The sequence below is a fragment of the Haemaphysalis longicornis genome, unplaced genomic scaffold, assembly GCF_048455015.1.
Source record: "Haemaphysalis longicornis isolate Haplotype H1 unplaced genomic scaffold, Haemaphysalis longicornis Haplotype H1 scaffold_10, whole genome shotgun sequence".
NCBI classification, from domain to species: Eukaryota; Metazoa; Arthropoda; class Arachnida; order Ixodida; family Ixodidae; genus Haemaphysalis; species Haemaphysalis longicornis.
Genome location: NW_027526204.1, coordinates 69,254,503 through 69,273,938, shown reverse-complemented (window position 1 = coordinate 69,273,938; position 19,436 = coordinate 69,254,503). Strand labels below are relative to the sequence as shown.

The 19,436-nt window shown below is 45.3% G+C and overlaps 2 protein-coding genes across 8 annotated transcripts in view; both read right to left on the bottom strand.

Annotated features, from left to right (window-relative positions):
* LOC144158690 (uncharacterized) overlaps positions 1-19,436 on the bottom strand; it is a 47,262-nt gene that overhangs the window by 12,382 nt on the left and 15,444 nt on the right. For 5 of the 7 annotated variants that reach the window (XM_077689735.1, XM_077689733.1, XM_077689736.1 and 2 more), the window contains 3 exons: positions 19,116-19,265; positions 18,994-19,053; positions 11,401-11,485 (listed from right to left, as the gene is read on the bottom strand). In XM_077689735.1, coding sequence (XP_077545861.1) covers positions 11,401-11,485; positions 18,994-19,053; positions 19,116-19,239 — 269 coding nt within the window. In that variant the 5' untranslated portion in view covers positions 19,240-19,265. The other 2 variants (XM_077689739.1, XR_013320165.1) reach the window with 2 other exon arrangements.
* LOC144158695 (uncharacterized) lies at positions 92-5,007 on the bottom strand. Its single transcript, XM_077689751.1, has one exon. It carries the CDS (start codon positions 4,945-4,947, stop codon positions 4,051-4,053), a length of 897 nt encoding a protein of 298 aa, XP_077545877.1. The 5' UTR covers positions 4,948-5,007; the 3' UTR covers positions 92-4,050.

Below are 19,436 nucleotides of genomic sequence, written 5' to 3'. Positions count from 1 at the left end.
TCACTGACCCTGCCACTCCCCAAGTGGGTATGTGAGAATTAGGGTTGCCACCTCTCCCCCCCCCAAAAAAAAACCCCGGCCCGGGGGGGGGGGGGGGGGCGTGGCATATAGAATATTTGTGTTGAAAAAAAAATGCCATGTTTTTGACATGAAGTGCCATGTAGTGTAGCATTTTCTTAGAGAGGAATCAACATAACCATTGTACTGAAAGTGATTGAGAGCTCGGTTATTGCTCTGTATGTGCTGCACTGAAAAGTAACCGCAATTGCTGACGGCGGCGGCAGCATTTCGTTATTTTGTTCCTCCCTTAGGCCACCCTCCATCTCAGGTAGCGCGCTCGCCCGCGTATTTTCTCTGCTCGCGTGTCTTTGCGCAGCTTGTTGACACATATTTATCGTCTCAGGTGGTGAATTGACGCTTATAAAACGCCAAAACGGACATAATCACGGCACAAGGGCCGAAAAACCAGCCAATGACGGCCGGTTTTAAGTATGCACGGCAACCAGCCCGCTGTTTAATAACCGGTCGGGCAGGTGGAAACCGTAGTGAGAATTGTGGGTGGGTATGTTCGTATCGTGGTCAAATGGGTGAAGGTGAATCATCTGGGCGCTTTTCATCATAGCTATAATCGCCAATGCAAGCCCACCTGACTGAAACAGCCTGTTTTAGGCCTTCAGAGCCCAAATTGTAAACATCCTGCAGCAACAAATGTACTTCCAGAGAAAAGCAACAGCAGCAGTGTATATGAACAAGGCGAGCTGTGAAGGACACTTGTCAACATGCACTTTGTGGTATTTTCTTGCTCAAGGGGAACTTTTGTCAGAAACATGAAATATGAGCCGGAGATCCAACCATGTCATCAATAAATGCTTCTCCTGGCAAACGAGAATTTCAACTCATACAAAATCATGGATGCAAATACCTTTCTTCCGCTTTTCAGGAGTCTGGGAAACATGAAACAACACAAGGGGAGCGTACAGGGGGTCGGGAGGGGGGGTGACTTGCAATCTGTATGAAGCTAGCTCTCACTGGAACCAGAGACTTCAGACGGCGCCATCAGTGACGGCTCTGGAGGGCTCTCCACTTTTGACTTGCTGTTACTTGAGCCAGCATTACCATAAACTTTGCTTGCTTTATGAAGTACAGCTAATTTTCCCTGACAGATGCACAAATTCCATGAATGTTCCCCGAGTTTTTCCGACTATTCTAAATCCCTGAGAATTCCAGGTTTTCCATTTTCCAGGTTGGTAGACACCCTGCAGGCTTCTTTCTGATGAAACTGTTAAAACAGCTTGCAACTCAGAAATTTTGTTGCATCGAGCCAATACATCAAGCAAAAGACACAGAGGTTTGGCGTTACAATGTGTCGTGCCACTAACAAAAGACACCGAAAGTTTTTGGATGCAGCAGAGGCCTTTCGCTCTTCCATTAACACCCACCAAACACACCACGCGTACACATTGTTCAACATCTCAAAAATAGACCAGACGATGGTTAGAATGGGCACTCTGGCTAACAGGACCAACAAAGTGAATGGTAGACACCATGCGAACTAAAAACACTGGTTGCACAAAGAAGGGCTTTGCAGTCTTTATATTTATTGAAAATGTTTTTCTCTCTAATGCACCACATTATTTTTTTTCTTTTTCTGAGGGGGGGGGGGAGGTTATGGAAGGTTAACTGCTTTGTGCCGCCGTTTTGAATTATGAGGAAGTTCTGAACAAGGGCCCCTCGCCAAAATTCTTTGAATTATCCCCACGTCAAGGGGGGTGCACTTGCTTGTATTTTACAGTAATGGCATCCCTGGGCAATGCTTATCACGGAATTCTTTGCTGGTATGTGCATAATGCTTGCACCTCTGTTGTCACTTTCCTTTCTCAGTGCAAATCCATTCGACATGCAGACTCGCAACCCTTCACACCACACGTTCCCAAGAATTGGAGTTCTGCGTGCCTGGGGTGCGCTTGTCAGACCCAGGTGCCATTTATTTACTTAAAACGCAAAATAACATAGCCGCTGCATACACTCGTTCGACAGTCGCAATGTGCTGAAACACGTTTAACAAGAGGTAGTGACAAGTTTGTCTCCATCTCTGAAGGCTCATTCCAAAGAGGCAAGAAGAGACGATAACAGGCATGGCAGGTTCTATACTATGCATAAACAGGAGAGCACTTGCTACCTGCAGCCTACCTGGGGCTATATCTGCAGCAGGGGAACCTTAATGTATTACAGCGTTGGTAGTTCTAGAGTTTTGATGAGCAGTATGCACGCATTTATTATGCCACCACATTCGAACGCACTTGGATGTGAGGAAATAAATTAACCAGCATTTTGACTTGTTGTACATCTTCAGTAGACAAGCCATAGATTACAGCCCCCCAAAAAAACCCAATGAGAGACCTGAAAATGAAGTGCATTTTCTGCTGTTTCGTTCTCCAAAGGACAAGTGGATCCGTTCCAGTGCACTATAAAACTGCACCAGGAGTTTCACACGAGCTTTGTGTGCGTGCAAGTGGTCACTTCATAGCTGGCTTATTGGTGAGGGCAGCTTCTAATGATGACAGTGGTAACGCTGGGCATTAAAACCCAAGTTGGAGCCTCTATGGAAGCGTCCTGCTCAGTACATTTGTCAGTGAAGTTAACCTACTGCTGCATTATGGACAGTTGAGTTCTCCTTGCAGTGTCACAGCAATGGCTGGTTACTGTTTGAAACTATTGAGGCTATTCAAAGACAAAAATCAGTTTGCACAGTCCCAGCTATGAGCTTTGAGCTGACTGCATCCAAAAAACTGCAAATATCTTACCACTGCATTTTCGTGCACAGCAAACACCATTTCTTCAGTACAGCCTGGCTTTGGCGTCATACATCTGACCCCCCCCTTCCAACTGCACAATTTTTTTGCCTTACGAGGTTTTCATTTTTGTAAACTTTGATATGGGCACAACCATAGGCGGAGACTACAGGGGGGGCTCATTGCTGATCTCTGCCCCTCCCCCTCTTCCCCAAAGTGCCATTACCAATGCCATTATCAGTTTACATTCATTTACAGTTGCCTTTACCTTTTCGCTTAAAATTTTATTGTGGCCAAAAGCTTACTGCATAATAGACCCTTTGCAAAAAGGCGGACAACACTGAGAATTCAGCGGTGGTAACACTGGTGGTGAACGCAACGACGCCATTAGAAAGGAAGCAGGTCGTAGCAACGCCGTGGCGGTTGCACGTTTTCGCCCACGGCTTCACGAGTCTGTTGCCCTACGACGCGTATGCAATTACGTGGACGGTGGACGTACGCGGTAGCTACTCCATAGAAACTCTGTGCTCGCAGCCTTTTCGCTTCCTTTCTAATGGCGGCGCAGCGGGTGCACAGTGTTGCCAGAGTGGCTTGCTGCTTTTCCGCCAACGATTTGACCATTTTGCAAAGGGTCTATTGAATTAGTGCAGACGTGAATGTCTTTCATACTTTCCATTTATTCCTTCGAATTCTTGCCATAGGAACACAATCGCTCTAGAAGCGCATGTATGCATCTATGTAGGTATGCATGTATGTATGTATTGTAAGCGCGAATCTTAAATGTCCCGTCATCAGGCCATAGCTCAGTATTATGACTGGCCAATACCGCCTTCGTGTTTCGTCGTCGTCGCTGCATTGTGTGCGTCCATCATCATCTCATCGCTCATCGTCTTTCTCGGACACACCATCATCACCATCGTGATTGATCCTGTTCTGGCCAGGGTACCGCTCGCCGAATAAACGTCGTCCGCCAAGTCTCCTGGCACTGCCTCTCAGTATACATGATGATGAGTACATTTAATTATCATCATCATCGTGGGCTGCAAGTCAAGGGGGGCCAAGCACCCCCTAGGAAAATGAAAACTCTCTGCCTATGGGCACAGCAGAAGCTTTCCCTCAGTGTTCACATCTGAACAAGATTTGCTTTCACTGGTAAAGCTTTCCGACAGCTTCTACAACAACAATTTTGGGAGTTCATTTACATTTATGCATAGCCACATCTATTTATCACAGGTTTTGTAACTGATAACAGCGCCTCTCACTGGACTGCACTCAAAACAAGTGTGGTGTAGTGTGGAGGTAAAGCCTTTTTAGCAGCACACACAAGTAGCACACATGCCACTTCCCCTTTCACAATCTCTAAACATTTTCCTGGTGTACTGTATATTGAGCTTTTCCGAGACACACTGAACACTGTAAAACCTCTATGCTTTTTGAATATCGTATTTTTGACAAATACTCCAAGCATTGTCAGGTTTTTGCATTCAGCCAGGTATTCAGCACAGGTATTTTGTAGCAGCCAAAAATGGCTAGTGGCACCTGCCCCTTGTGTAAGGCTGCTTGCCAGAGTGTGATTGTTCAGGATAAACGAGGTTGCTTCTACACGTGAATACATTTCTCCATTAGACTTCCCACCAGAGTGCACTCTTCCATGTCTAACGAGCTGGCTTTTTGTAGTAAAGCTCCTTTGACAGATGACACATACATAGGGCTTCTCACCAGAGTGTGATCTTTCATGGTCCACTAAGTGGCTTTTTTTAGAAAAAATTTTCTCGCACATGCCACATGCGTAGGGCCTTTCGCCAGAGTGCAGTCTTTCGTGAGAAACCAGGAGACTCCTTTTAGTAAAACTCTTTCCACAGATGCTACACTCGTAGGGCCTCTCCCCAGAGTGCAATCTTTCATGGTATAAGAGGTCACTTCTTTTAGTAAAGCTTTTCTGACATATGTTACATACATGGGGCCTTTCGCCAGTGTGTGACCTTTCATGGGTACTTAGGTGGGTTTTTTGAGTAAAGCTCTTCTCACAGGTGCTACACATGTAGGGCTTCTGTCCAGAGTGCACTCTTTCATGAATAGCTAGGTACCTTCTTTGGGCAAACGTTTTGTGACAGACGCTGCAACTATAAGGCCTTTCTCCAGAGTGGATTCGCATGTGGTTGTCAAGGTTGCGTTTTTCACAGAAGACTTTTGTGCAAACTATACAGGTGTAAGGCACCTTACTGGCACGCACTTTCTCATGAGTGGCCTGATGGTTGCGTTGCCGATGGGACAGGCAGGAATAGAGGATCCCTCCAAACTACATTTCCCCTCTGTTCGTGGAAACGCTCCTAAGTGGACAAAATGAGAGAGTATTTAAAAAAAATGGCATAAAAGTAGGGCAGGAAACAAGTTCAATAACTTCTTTAGCTATAAAACCTTCTTTCAAGCTAATAAACTGATCGTGTTCATCCTAACATTCTCCTAGACCTCAAAGCAGTGCAGGCACAAAATGTTAACAAAATTCTGACTGTTAAGGAGAAAGCCTACATTGCCCAGTCTGTGAAAATCAAGCATGAAGTGAACCTATGTTGAGCGAAATTCCCACAATTGGCCAATAAATGTCACATTCTTGTTCACACGGATTGGCCAGAGGTCCCACTAGGTACAGCCAATTCACCAATTTCCAGGTGGACAGAAGCCATCAAAAAACGAAATGGCTCTACACTGGCTCCTGCTTTCGTGCCGCAGTGGCCCTGCGATTAATTTAGGACCTTACTTTGAGTGGTCTCTCTTTATCCACAGAGCACACCGCTTTAAGTCGATACCAATGGTTCCTTGTTTCGAAGGGCCTTGTAACTCAACTCCCGCTCTTAAACCAACAGCTTTGAGCTAAACCCAACAGCCACCACAGCTTAGTTAGTGCTACTGCTGGTACGCCAGCCTGCATGGCCTCGCCCCACTGCACACCCCACAAACCACCTGTTGCTACGCAAGCAAAACCACTGCGTCCATTCGTGACGATGCTAGTTTGGACCGTGACAAGAGCACCGGAGGTCGCTGGAAGATATAGTCTTGTCGACACTCCCTACGACCAACAATTTACCATACCTTACACTGTTTTTTGACAAACGTTTTTTCCATTCATCTATGCATTCAAGTGGCAACACCACCGCGGAGGCCGCAGGGCCCTGTTAAGTTGTGTACTCCTACAAACAAGCCCTGCGCCTCTGCCACACCCAGCCACTCGACTACCCTACAGGTATCAGTCTCTTCCAAGTCGCCTAGCTTCCCTGAAGGACATTGCCTTGCCAAGTTCCTTGCACCCAAAAGCAGAGCCATGAACCATTGAACATCTGCTCATGCTTCTGAAATCCCTCTACATACACCCACTGGTCATTGCGTCCTACAAATTCAGCCAGCCGCACCAACACCTTCATCTACCACACTGACAATGTGAATAGGCCAGCTGCTCCTCTTACTTGCAGCACTCACCAAATACAATACAAGGCGAGGCAGAAGCCGGATGCCACAAATATCAACAAACATAAGATGTACAGGGCCTACGTGTCTCCATAATTTTTTTTAAGGTTTCGGTACAGCATCTTAATATAAAACTTTCAAACTGACGACAATTTTGGAAATGAAGAATAGTCACTGCCTTCACAGTAAAATGTAACACTGCCTTTCCAGTGGTACACATTATTACCAAACCAAGGTGGACTGGAATCACAGCATTTAAACCCTATTCCTGAACACAAATTTTAAGGGGAGATTCGGGTGGAAAAAAAATCAGTTTTTCATATTACCATTATTATTTTCACTTGCTTCATTATCTTTGGCTATCAATTTTTCACGAAAAAATGAAAACAAAAGGGGAGTTCGAAAAAAATTGGCACAGCTTGCCCTATTGTGCAAGGCCAGAGCCAATAGAGATTGCAGCCCCTCTCCCTTTGTCGGAGACCCAGCTTGTCATTTGACATTTATACCCGAACTTGGCACTGAAATTTCTGCAGGACTGGCAGGCACGGATTGTTTTGTGCTCAGGCTTTCCTACCTCTCTCAAAGTAGACCGCATTAGGACGCAATAGAGACCGCGGCCAATGCCTGCGCTACGAACCCAAAGGAAATGAATGCTTTGCATCCGGGATGCGATGATAGCTCAATCGCATAGACGCCGGTTTCGTAACGCGGAACCCAGGTTGGATTCCGACTGCGGGGAGCATTTTTTCTTTCCAATTGGCCGCACATTTTACTGTTTCCCACCGCTGCTGACCCTGTACCCCTCGGGTCTTTGCGTTGGCTCGGTGGTTAAGTTGCTGGTTTCAGAGCGTAAAGGTCCCGGGTTCAGTTCCTGCGACCCCCTAGCCGCATCTTTTACTTGAAGCGTACACTCTAACACCTGCTTGCGGGCTTTTTGCCTCCTTGCCACTTCTCCTCACACTTCGAGGTTTTTTGGTGCGACGAACGAATAATGCTCGGCCAAACACCTTCGGTGTTAAAAAAAGGTCTGAATGACTATGGTGCCTTTAAAAATTGCATGCATGGTCAACATTCACCCATCTCAGCTGCTTCACTCTGCCGCCACATATTCTTGCCACCATGACGGCCACTTGTGCTGGAGGTGCCAGGCCTCCCTTTTTCGATAATGATGTTGGTCCATTTCGCACTTGCAAGGTGAATTTGGGATATGTTTTTGCACTTCTCGCAAGCGCTATTACTGGGCCTTTAAATCACGTGGTACAAAAGTGAGACTGCCATTGGCTGCCGCCATTACTCATGGGTAATGGCAGCGACACTTCTCAGAGCAGCTTTTGTCTGTTGGTCTAAAAAACGTTTTTTTTTTTAGGGTAAGCAATGAGAAGAGGTGTGACCTCTTTGTCCACTAGAGCGGCATTGCCGGTCGGTGCAAAGGACATGCAAAAACAAAGCCAAGGAATGTAACGAACACGGTGGCGGAAAGCTGTACTGGCCTGCGGCATGGTACTGCTCCTTCCAAGCGTTGTGAGGATTGCTCAGTCAGGTGTGGCCGATTTATCAACAGACGTCAATTTTCAGTGTGTCAAAGAATTTGACATCATTCCAAGGTGAAGAGGTAGCCGGGAATGAGAGCAGTGCCCAGTACAGGCAGAGTCATCAGTGCAATTCGCATGACCCGAAGTGTGAGCAGCCCCAACTGCAAATCCGCAGTCGTTGAGGTCATATAAAAGCATGAAGAGTCTCAAACCACTACCAAAATATCGCTAGTAAATGGTGGGTTCCCTGCAGCACTGATTTCTGCTGTGTACACATACCATCACGCTGTCACCACTGGCCATGAAGGCTCCAACTCAGAACTGTATCATAGAAGTCAGCAAAATAGTTTTGCAATTATTGGGAAGGTGGTATTTGCTGCAGTTGCAATGGGCACAAACATGACGAGCTGTCATGCTTTTATGACATTTTTATACCAAACAAACCACTTTGCTCTGAAATGTTCCACAACATCTCTAAGGAAGTGCGTGCCTCGGCCACTACACAAGTCACCATCAACCTTGTGGAAGCAACTAGGGAAGTAGCTGCTCTGTAAGCAAGTCAGGTGGACATTGGTGCAATGTTTGCAGAACAAAAAGGTCACAGCTTGAGCAATAGGAAATATCTAGCTTAGGCACCTATATGTATAAGTTTCAGACTATATCTCCACCAAATTTTATGCTTTGTAAGGAGTTTCAGAATCTTCTAGTGTGTCAAACCAGAAAAAAATATTGGTTCGGGTACCGTCCAGGTAAACCCATTTCATTCTGGTTGAGTTATAATTCAACTGAATGAGGCACCGAACCAGTGTGTGAGGTTTGGAAGCTTAAACCGAATAGCGAACCTTCTCAAAGCTGGATAATTAGTGAAGTGTGAAAAAAAGTCACTACAAAAGTCAAAACAATTTTGGCGGAATCAAAATGCTGCTTTCTCCAAATAAACATGGTGCAATATTAAAGTCATCTTCAAACAATTAGGCCAGATATTAGGGACAACGTACCTGCTATTTTTTTCGCCAGCCCTAATGTCATCCTAGGACTACATAAAGCCACTGCCAAGAGACATGACCGTGAGACTTATTTGTGCCGCTTCTTGTTGTAGCACGTGAATGCTAGCAACAAGTTCACACATTGCTAACTGTTTTATTTACAGTTGCTGAACCATTTTTTAGACCCTCAAGGAACCGAAATAGTGTGTGGGGAAATCGGACTGTGCGAAAAAAACAATTCCTGGAAAAAAAGCCCCTTTATTCACCGAGCTGGTTGGAAAACTCGTCAGTTGTGTGCAAGGAAACCAATACCACCACTGCACCTCCCTCTGCTTCCATCCCCACACTCTCCTCACTATCAATGCCATTCATTCTCAGCTGTACTCTACGTTCACTCTTTCATCCTCCCCCCTGCCTTCCATTCAGCAATTACACCGCCACTGCCGCCCAACCGCAAAAAAGCAATAAATATTCAGTGATGCCAAAATGAGACCTTGAAATAGCCCTCATAAGCTGCCTTTATAATCTGCCCACAAGTGCAGCAAGGTCACGGAGCTCCTTCAACAACTCGAGACATTGCTTGACAAGTATTTTTTTCTTCATGCATGTTTTTTTACGCCATCTAGCAGTTTCAGGACAGGCAAGCTGCAGCTCTCAAAGGTGGTAAAAGGCAGAAGTTGCACTAAATGTGTTATTTGTGTCATGACAGCCTTCTAATGACCTTGACCCCTTAAGTGAACACCATGCATCCATGCCAGACGAAATGCTATGACTATGATACCAATCATCTCCTTTCTAACGCCAGGGCAAAAAGCATCAGTAACTCTGCTGCAAGGCAGAAGTTGGGTAAATGAAGGCAGCCACCATGGTCGGCAAAGGGAGAAAGCCGTTTTTCGTGAAACGGTACACCAATTTTGTGGCATGAAGTAAAGGTGCCCCGACATCAAGCTAGCCCCGAGTTCTTACAAAAATGCATTTTCCACATGAATATAAATATTGATATGCTGCATGTGATCGCAAGGTAAGTGGCAGACCAAACCGAAACTCTGCAGACTGACTTTCCAGCTAGCAAGCCCTGGATTTCATGCTTTATGCATACTGCTAGGTTCTCTTAACACTGACATATAGGCTACCGAAGATTTTTCAATCTGTGAAGAAGATGCTGTTGTGAGCTTAAACCTAAGTAATTTATTTGTGAAAACTCCCGAGTTTTTTAGTTAGATTTGATGTACTCATCAAGTTGTTTTTGAAAATGCTGAGATCAACTTTTTAAGACCTGAGTTTTTATCACTAGAATATGGAGCTACACTGTCATATCATGACAAACATTCCATGGTTTTGGATTAATCAAGCTAAATAAAAGTTTTTTCCTGAACACCACACATTTCCTGCAACATGCAAAATAAAATGTCGCTGATCTATTTCTGCATGACGTAATCCGACATTATGCTGCTTCTCGGCAACTCTTCACAGGCAGAGACTCTGTTTGTATCAAAAGTTGCCAACAAGATCCTACGCTCCTGCTAGATACAGCGCAAGCTCTCCACTGCATACCACCCCAAAACTAATGGTTTTGACAGAAAGGTTAAACTGTACGCTCAGGGACATGGTATTCATGAACTTATCTGCCAACCATTGTAACTGGGACATTGCTTTGTCTATGTCACACTCAGCTGTAATTCATCCCATTAAGATACCTCGTGTTTTCTTCATTTTATCTTGTATACAGACATGAGCCAACCTTGCCAAAGGACATTTTGCTGCCATCGTTTCTGTTCCCAACTGAGTACTCCAGCGAGGCTATAACCCATGTTGATCATGCTCGTCAGATTGCTCACACCCATTTCTCCATTTCACAAAGTTCACAAAAGCTTGCTACAACCCAAGGCACTGCACCATCCACTTTGCTACTGCATCACTTGTCTTGCTGTGGTCTTCACATCATGTATGCCTGTCTGAAAAACTTCTCAAGTGCTACACCAGCCCTTACCATGTGGTCCGCCAGGTTACCGACATCACCTACAGCATGCCCCGCAGCTCCTTCTGCTTCAGCTTATCGACCATCCACTGACAGTGCATGCATGCCATTTGCCTCCACTACCACTCTTATAGCCCATGCCTTCTAGACAGCACTGCGTTGGTGCCGTAGCCATGGGGGGCTATGCAGTGAGGGGATTTATAATACAGCTCAGCTATGCACTGGCAACTCAAGATGGAAAGGGGAATTCCGAACATGTCTGGCAATTCCCAATTAAAATAACCTGAAGATGAAGTTCAGAACCTAATTAATAATTGCAGCATTCAAATGGAAACACTAACAAGAATCTTGTGAAATACACGAGTCTTCAGCTTACTTAATTGTAACATTATTATACAGCAGTACATGTGAATGACAGTTTTTGCCAATTTTGGCACAGAAAAATTTCATGTGGGTTTGTATTCATGTCCATATGTCATGCAGGTTTGTATGTTCAATCTTTCACTGTTTTGCGAGGTAATGGTGCCCTTTCCATCCATTATTATGACGGCTCACTTATTATGAAGGCTGAAGTAAAACAGAAGCGAATGAAAGGTTTCCACACTATGTTCCAAAACAACAGCTTACAAAAGCAGAAACAGTGAACCCACCGTGTAAGGCAAGAAAGTCGCAGGCAATTGCAGGCAAGAGGACCAGCATCCAATGCACCAGACAGGGTGTCATCCCCTTCCAGCACTGCAAAAGTGAAAGGTTAGCACAGGTTTTCATTGATTGTAGGGTTTAACGCGCTGACGCAGTGCAGGCGATGAGGTGCGCCGTAGTGGAGGGCTCTGGATTAATTCTGACCACCTGGAGATCTTTAACGTGCGCCGGAATCTCGTACACACCGGCGTTTTTGCTATTTGCCTCCAACCGAAAAGCGGCCGCTGCGGCTGAAAAACGAACACGCGTCCTCGTGCTCAGCAGTCTAACGCCTTAGCCACAGAGCCACTGCAGTGGGTCAGGGGCAGAAGAGCCACCCACATTTCTTCCTTAGTAATAAGTGCGAGCCCAGTCCAGAGGACTGTTGGCCAAATACCAGGGCACCCAGCAAAAAGATTATTTCCTGTTTTAGGTGCTACAAAATGGTCACAAAGCAGAGACATGTCCCAATGATGGCGACGCTGTGAACAAAGCGTCATATTTGCTGTCCCGTCCAACGGTTCGTCATGACAGGAATGTGCCACAGAGCCACGAGCACAGCCACAAAACTGCTCAGGCTTGCAGTGATCAAGTACCTACACCTAATCACAGGTTAGACAGGACAGAAGTAACTATGTTACGTGACTCTGGCTGTAGCATTATAATTGTAAACCGAGCTTTGGTTCCTGACTCAAAATTAACAGGAAGAATGAGCACTGCGTACTTTCTAAATTGCCCTTCTCTATGCCTATGTGAAGCCGAAGTATGCAGAGACTGCTCATTCTTCACAAACCATGGGACAGAGACTTGCATGAATAACACTCTTTACACGGTGATTTGGGAAAATGTCGCTGGTGTTCGTGACGCAACAGTGCCAGATGCCAACCGGAGGGAACAGCAGCACAATGCTGTCTCCCCGAAGGGACATACCTCCCCCAAGTGAAAGTAGAAGTCCAGCAAGGCCTTCAATAGTTCAAGTAGGCCACACCAAGTTGCCTCACCACCGTCCGTGAGAGATGTGAAGGAGGAGGAATGCGCAAGTGCTGCAGAACGAGTCGACCAGTACGTGTAGCTACCATCTGACCATTCAACAGAAGCCCTACCGAGGTTCCTGTGATGCAGAAAGAATACTGCACTCTTCAATCCTGCTTTAAATTGGTTTGTTGAAAAACTTCACGGTGGACAGCAGAAACGGTATTTGGGCTGGTGCACAAAATTCTTTCCACCAGAGTCAGCTGCCACCTAAGGAGGAGCTGGAATAGCCAGCAGGTACAACCGTTATTTGAGACTTCGTGTTCAAAATGGCCCATGAAAGGATTCTCTGCAGCCACCACAGGCATAAAAAGAAGTATGGATAGGGTGTTAAAGAAGTTTTATGGCCACGCGTGCGATCTGACATCACACTCTTTGTAAAATCGTGTGACATCTGCCAGTGAACTGTATCCAAACATATGGTGGGGTGTGTACCTCTAGGAAGCATGCCAGTTATTGAGACCCCTTCCAATGAGTAGCTATTGACATTATCGGTCCTTTCTCCTGAAGCACCCAAAAGGGAAATCGCTACATCCTTACAATGGTAGATTTTGTGACATGCTAGACAGGTACAGAGGCTCTATTAGGAATCGAGATGGAGAAAGTGGCTGAAAGTCTGCTTCAAATGTTTTTCTACATTGGTTTTCTATAAGGAATCATTTAGGGTAGTGGAAGTCTCTCAAACTGCCTCAAATGATTTGAGCTGTCTGTTCTCATTTACTCAGTTGCCAACGACACCGTATCATCCACGGGCAATGGGCTCATTGAGCGTATCAATGGCATGATGAAACAAATAATTTGCCACGTGCCAAGAGAGCCCCAAGAATTGGAATAAATACCTGGCACCGTTACTCTTTCCTTATCGTAAAGTTCTTCAAGCGAGTCTTGCTTTTTGACGTTATTTATGATCGATACATGTGGGGTATTATGGTGATTCTAAAAGAGCTATGGACAGGAGTAGGTATCCGTGAAAAAATTAATGCCTCGTATGGCTATGTTGTCAGCCTGAAAAGCTGCTTGAAAGACACCTGTCGTACGGAACACGAACAATTTAACGAAGTGCAAAAGCGATACTACGACAGACACACAGAAAGGCACAAACTCAGCGATGGAGATCAAGTATTGCTGCTCGTTCGTCCGACGTAAACAAGCTCATTCCGACATGGAAGTCCTTGAAAGAATTAATGACGTAGACTGTGTCATCGACCTAGGCAAACAAAGCAGCTTGTTTCACATCAACATGCTGAAAAAATATGAATCGAAGATTCCAGTAGTACAAACACATCAACAAGCTTTGGTTGCATTACATTCAGAGGAAAACACTTGAATTTTCTCTACACTTGACCTGCCATTCAAGAACTTCAACTTAGACCATTGTGTCCCTTGTTTTGTATTGAGTTTTCCTTTCTCTTTCCACAATCGCAAACGCTGCAAATATAACTCATTTTCTTCCCTTTCTCCCCAGTTATGTTTCTATGCGGCACACACCTGCAAGGCCAGAAGAATCTAGCACTGTTCACACTATTAGAAACGACACACAAACGAGGTGGACAGCAGAAGTTCTCGTGCTGTCAACTTCCTTCATGCGTCCCCTCTTAATTGTGTGTACCATGTGAGATTGTAAGAAAAGATGACATCAGTGTTTTATGGCTACCATTTGAAAGGCCAAATGAAGTCAAAATTTTCACCTCTTGAATACCTCATTTCCATACAGCCTGCCTAAAAATACTGCAAGATACAAAATATGACTGCTGAAGTATGCACGCCCATGACGCACACAGCTATAGAAAAATCGGCGATTTTGAAACTGAAATTGAGAAGAGCGCGGTCTTTAGAGTTAGGCTGAAGTGATGTTGCAGCCTGCAAGTGAGCGGCTGCACGGGGCCAGCTGGCCAGAGCAAACCTGCACCTCGTCCCTGCAGCAGCCCTTCGAGAAGCGCGTCCAACAGAGCCCAACTGGCTCTCCAGGCTGGCGACCAGAGAACCAAGCACCCATTCCATTACAGCCAATCTCCACGGCAGTACACGGGCGTTCGTGTGCTTTGTGTACATTATATAAGCAGGTGGCTGGTGGTCGCTTTGTAAAATGAAGGGCTCCCCAAATAAGTAGACAAAATTTCTTCACAACCCAAACGAGAGCAAGTCTTTCCCCTTCTATTGTTGAATATGCAGCCTTACGAGGTAAGAGGCTGGCATACATAATAGATGGGCAGTGTAGACTAGCGAAGCCATGAAACCTGGAAACAAACATCCAACTCACCTAGGAAAGTTTAAGTAGGTGCAACCTCCAGTTTAGCTCTTGCAAGAGCACGACAGCTTTTGAAGTTGAAACAGTTGTGAACAAATCGCACCCATTTTTTACAAAAATGCAGAAGGTTCTGGTGAGCTTACATTGTCTACTTTAAGCCATTTGTTTCCACTACATGAAGAAAGAACAAAGAGTATGCCTTGAAAGTTTTTACTACCGTAAAATCCCGAGCAAGCGCCCCTACCCGGACAAGCGCCCCCCCTCCATTCTCGAGTGATTTGAAATTTGCGCCAAATCCCGAGCAAGCGCCCCCTGCCTTTTTTTAACCTTTTCCGGCGCTTCACCCATTTTCACAAAACCTCTTACCTAGTTGTTTAGTATTTTCTTTTCTTTTTTTGCTAAATATTTGCATGTTAAATTATAGAATGATGCAATTTTTTGGAAAAATAAACTGTTTGGGCTTACGTATGTCTCATGCAGTATCCGTTCCCCATGCGTAGCCAGCACACGACCGAAGCCGAAGCTGGCCGAAACGTGAGCCAGCCGGAGCCAGCGTAGCTGCTGTCAGTCGCAATTTGCCATTATCGAAAAACGTGTGGACCGTCCCACGTGTGCGGGACGTAAGCGAGAAGGATGCATTCGTACACAGTGAAAAAAAAGGTTGAGGTTGTAGAATGGCATCGACAAACCGGCAGAAACGTGAACGCAACTGCGCGGCATTTCGGGATCGACCGGAAGAGAGTGCGCGAATGGGACAAGAACTTTGAAACCCTACTACAGCGCAGCTATGGAAAAGGAAAGGCACAACGGAAGCTAAGCAACGGTGCGCCTGTATTTAGTGAAGAACTAGATGACGCTCTTTTTGAATTTTTCGAGAGTAAGAGGAGCGCCGGTCGTGCCGTCAGCAACAGGCTGTTGGCTGAAGAGGCCAGAAAAATCGCGGACAACCTGAAGCTCGGGAACTTCGCAGCATCGTCGCAATACATCAAGAGGTGGAAATAAAGTTATTTCTTTTCTCAGCGAGTGTTTTGCGTCCATATTGAGTTCCGGTCCGCTACCGTAAAAACTTTCGCGGGATAGGTATTGGGGGAGGGGGGCGCTAGCTCGGGATAATACGCCGCCATTTTGAATTTCGGTCGACGACCGAGCAAGGGCCCCCCTCAAAAATTCCTCAAATTATCTGTTACCACAGGGGGGGCGCTTGCTCGGGATTTTACGGTAGGTTTTTTTTCACTACCACGCTGAGTGAGCATACCTATCACCTCAACTTAGCTGCTCACCCAGGGAAACCACGCAGCACATCAGGTCACATAATAGCAGAGCAAGCGGGTAATTTTAAAGAATAACCGTTCACACATTATTCTCCAGTTGTGGAAAGTGTTCCACATTGGAGAAAATTGTAGGAGGGTTTAAGTTGACCAAGCCCTTAAAAAAAACAGATGCTTGTTGTTTCTGTGGTATCCCTACAAAAACAAGCAAAACAAATTTAGGCCTGAAATGTTATACTTAAAGGCCAACTGCACTCAAATTTCCCCTAGGCCAAATTTATTTAGAACACACAATATGTACCACCAAACCAACTGGGACACGATCGACAGCCTTGTGAAATGCATTGTTAATTAGGAACGTTTAAAATAGCCGTCACACGCGACGCTGCACCTGCCAGTGGATCGTGTAAACAATGAAATGGAAACTACAATGTGGCCTGACAGGAGAACCAGTCGAGCTCCACTGGGGGCACTTCTCCAAGGTCTTCTGCGAAGGCGAAGAAGCATTGTGTACAGGTTTGCTTTGGCCAGCCGGCCACTTGCAGCCTCCTCCTCACAGCCATGCTGCGAGCCATGCCATGCTGCAGCCTCTTGCTGCAGCATGGCATCAATGACCACGTCCTTCTCAATATTGGCTTCAAAATAGCAGATATTTTTTATGGTCGTTTGCAGCATGGATACACATATTTCATCCATCATATTTTTTATCTAGCAGTCTTTATAATGTGAAGCAGTGTGTCTAACCGCCAGTTTTCAACCCGGTGAAGTGGCTTTAGTTGGCACCGGTCCAGTGCTCCTCCTTTCGACTGCCGATTCCTCTTTCACAACTGTTATTCTCTTCGCCACCACCAATGCCTCTTTTACAAGTTGTGCAATCGGGTGACACTGGCAGTAGTGCCATTATCAGATTATTGTGTAGAACACACAGAAGTGCGGATGGTCGTCAAAATGTTTAATAGCCTCACCGCAGAACATGTAGCCGCCACCGTTGCTGCCTCAAATTCTCCTTCGCTGAGTAGGTGTGAATCTACCATAATATAAGAACAACTTGCCCGAATGGAATGCCAACATAAGCCCATGTTTCTCCAGCTTAAAGGGCTTTCCGAGTGACAGTTTCACCAGCATATCTCATGCCTACGTATGCATACATCACCGGTTGCCAGTTATGCGTCCGAGTTGAGGGTGGAAGGACTGGGGCATGCCCGCACAGCTGGGCTTCATGCCACTATTGATGACATGCCTGTTGGTTGTGCCGGTGAGAGATTTAAATGTGGGAGTACCATGGCTCAATGTGCCTGGTCAGCTGTACTCTGTAATCAAGCAATGTGGGTCTGGGTTGGTGCGTCACGCAGTAAGACGCCTAGAACATGCGACGGAAATGGACAGCCACATGTTGTTTGCTAGAATGTTGGTTCTGCTTAAGGCCTTCCCCGTCAACCTCGCTGTGGGACGAACGCATGTCATTCACTTGGAGGAAGAAGAGCGGGAATCAAAGCATCAGCCCGAACAGGAGTGCGAAGACAATGGGAAGCTGCTGCCACCACTGTTTGTTGCCCCCTCAAGTTCCAGCTCGTGAAATAGCTGCTGATTCGTTTCGAATGAACAGTGACTTGCCCACTTGGAACGCTGACTTCAGCCAATATTACTTTTATTCAGCCAATATTACTTTTTACCTGTGCAAAAAAAAAAAAAACGGTTGCCGGTTTATGCGTGCATAGGTTGGGAGTGAAGCAAGGGGGGCACGCACGTGTAGCCATGGGTTTCATGCCCTTACTGATGACATGTCTACTGTGCCAGCAGGAGGTTTAAACATGAGCTCCAAATGGGCCAATGCAACCCATCCGGTGTGCTCTCAGTGGTCAAGAAGACCGCACCGCATTGGTGCGTTACACAAACTGTATTACGGTGATGATGCAGGAGTGAAAGAGACAGCGCCATGATTGCCCACAAGACTAAAGCAAGAGTACTTCGAAGTTTCATTCAGCTAACTGACTAGGAAGTATGTTAAATCACAACTTACGAAGTAGTGTTATTTTTTTCGTGCACTCCAAGGACTGCGTGTAGCTTGGAGGTCCTCCTTTTTCACAGTAAAAGGGCACTAATTTTTAGGCAGACTGTATGGCAATAAAGTTTTCAAAAGGTCGAATTTTTTAGTGTAGCTGGCCTATAAAACATTAGCCTAATTTACCTAATATTTTCCTACACAAATGAGATCCTATCTTTTCTTACAAAAGAACGCATGTGGAGCTGTTAAAACCAGTTAACGGGTGCCAATAAGGCCCCACAAACTGCGATTTTGACTGCAAGACAAATTTGGAGCGAATATTGATGTTTCAGTTCTGTAACAACCTTTTGAGGTTAATCCAGCCACAGCCATGAACAGCAGGTTCCTTCTGGGACAGAGTGAGTGAAACAGACCGCAGCTTGGCTAATACTGTGCATCAGCTGCAGTTGCATGTGAGCAAAACTGAGGAGTTGCAGGGGCCAACAAAAGATGCTGAAATAAGTGCATCTAAACATTTATATGCAGCCATTTTCGTGAAGGAGTTTGACACTAATCTAGCTGGTTAGGACATGAAACCTGCAGCAAGGCTTTGCGGAAGTACGCAATTTATTTGCAAATTTCAGAACTTTCAAATGATTTGTTAAATCAAATACTGAAGGTTCAACATCAAACTGAATTATACTACATGCAGTCATTACTTGACACGAATGCAGATGTTAGTATTTACAAATTCATAATAAACCTCAATTTCTACGCTTAAAATATAATTGATGCTGCATTTTTAACCATCCTGGAATGGGCAGTGCACATATAAAAATTTTTCAGTTATCCTTCCCTGCTTAGTTCCCTCAAATGTGAAGTAGCAATTGAGTAATCAACATTTATTTCCAAACATTTATTGGCTAAACAAAGATGATTCGAATGTCATCCTCATAAAAAAAAATTGAGTAACGTGTTGAGTGCTGTGTATCTCAATGGTTGTACAAGAAAGAAAACCGAAAATGCTAACCTGGAACTCCATCCGTTTGAGAGCTTGAGCTGATGAGCAAAGAAAGTGCACACTGCGTGGCTGAAAAGAAAATTTAGTTAGTGAGGCATACATCCCCTGAGGGAGCAGAATATGGGCAATACCTATGTTAACAGTGGTAATCATCGCCTGTGTCCCTTGGTTCAAGGATGTATCCGAGCTGAGGGGTGCATCCATTGACACTGCCATACTGCAGCCCTTCAGCATTGGTAATGCTGCTTGTAGCATACGAGCTGCCGGTATTGTGGTGGCCTCTGGAAGTGAAAAAAAAAGACCAGCAGCGAAAATTCAAACAATCGCACACAAGGCCAAAAGAAGTATTTAAGGCGAATTGCTAGTTTTACTTCCTGCCTGAGAAACCAGACACAGGCTTAATTAGACTAACCAAGAAAATAGATTCTACCATCAAATAAATAATTCAGCAA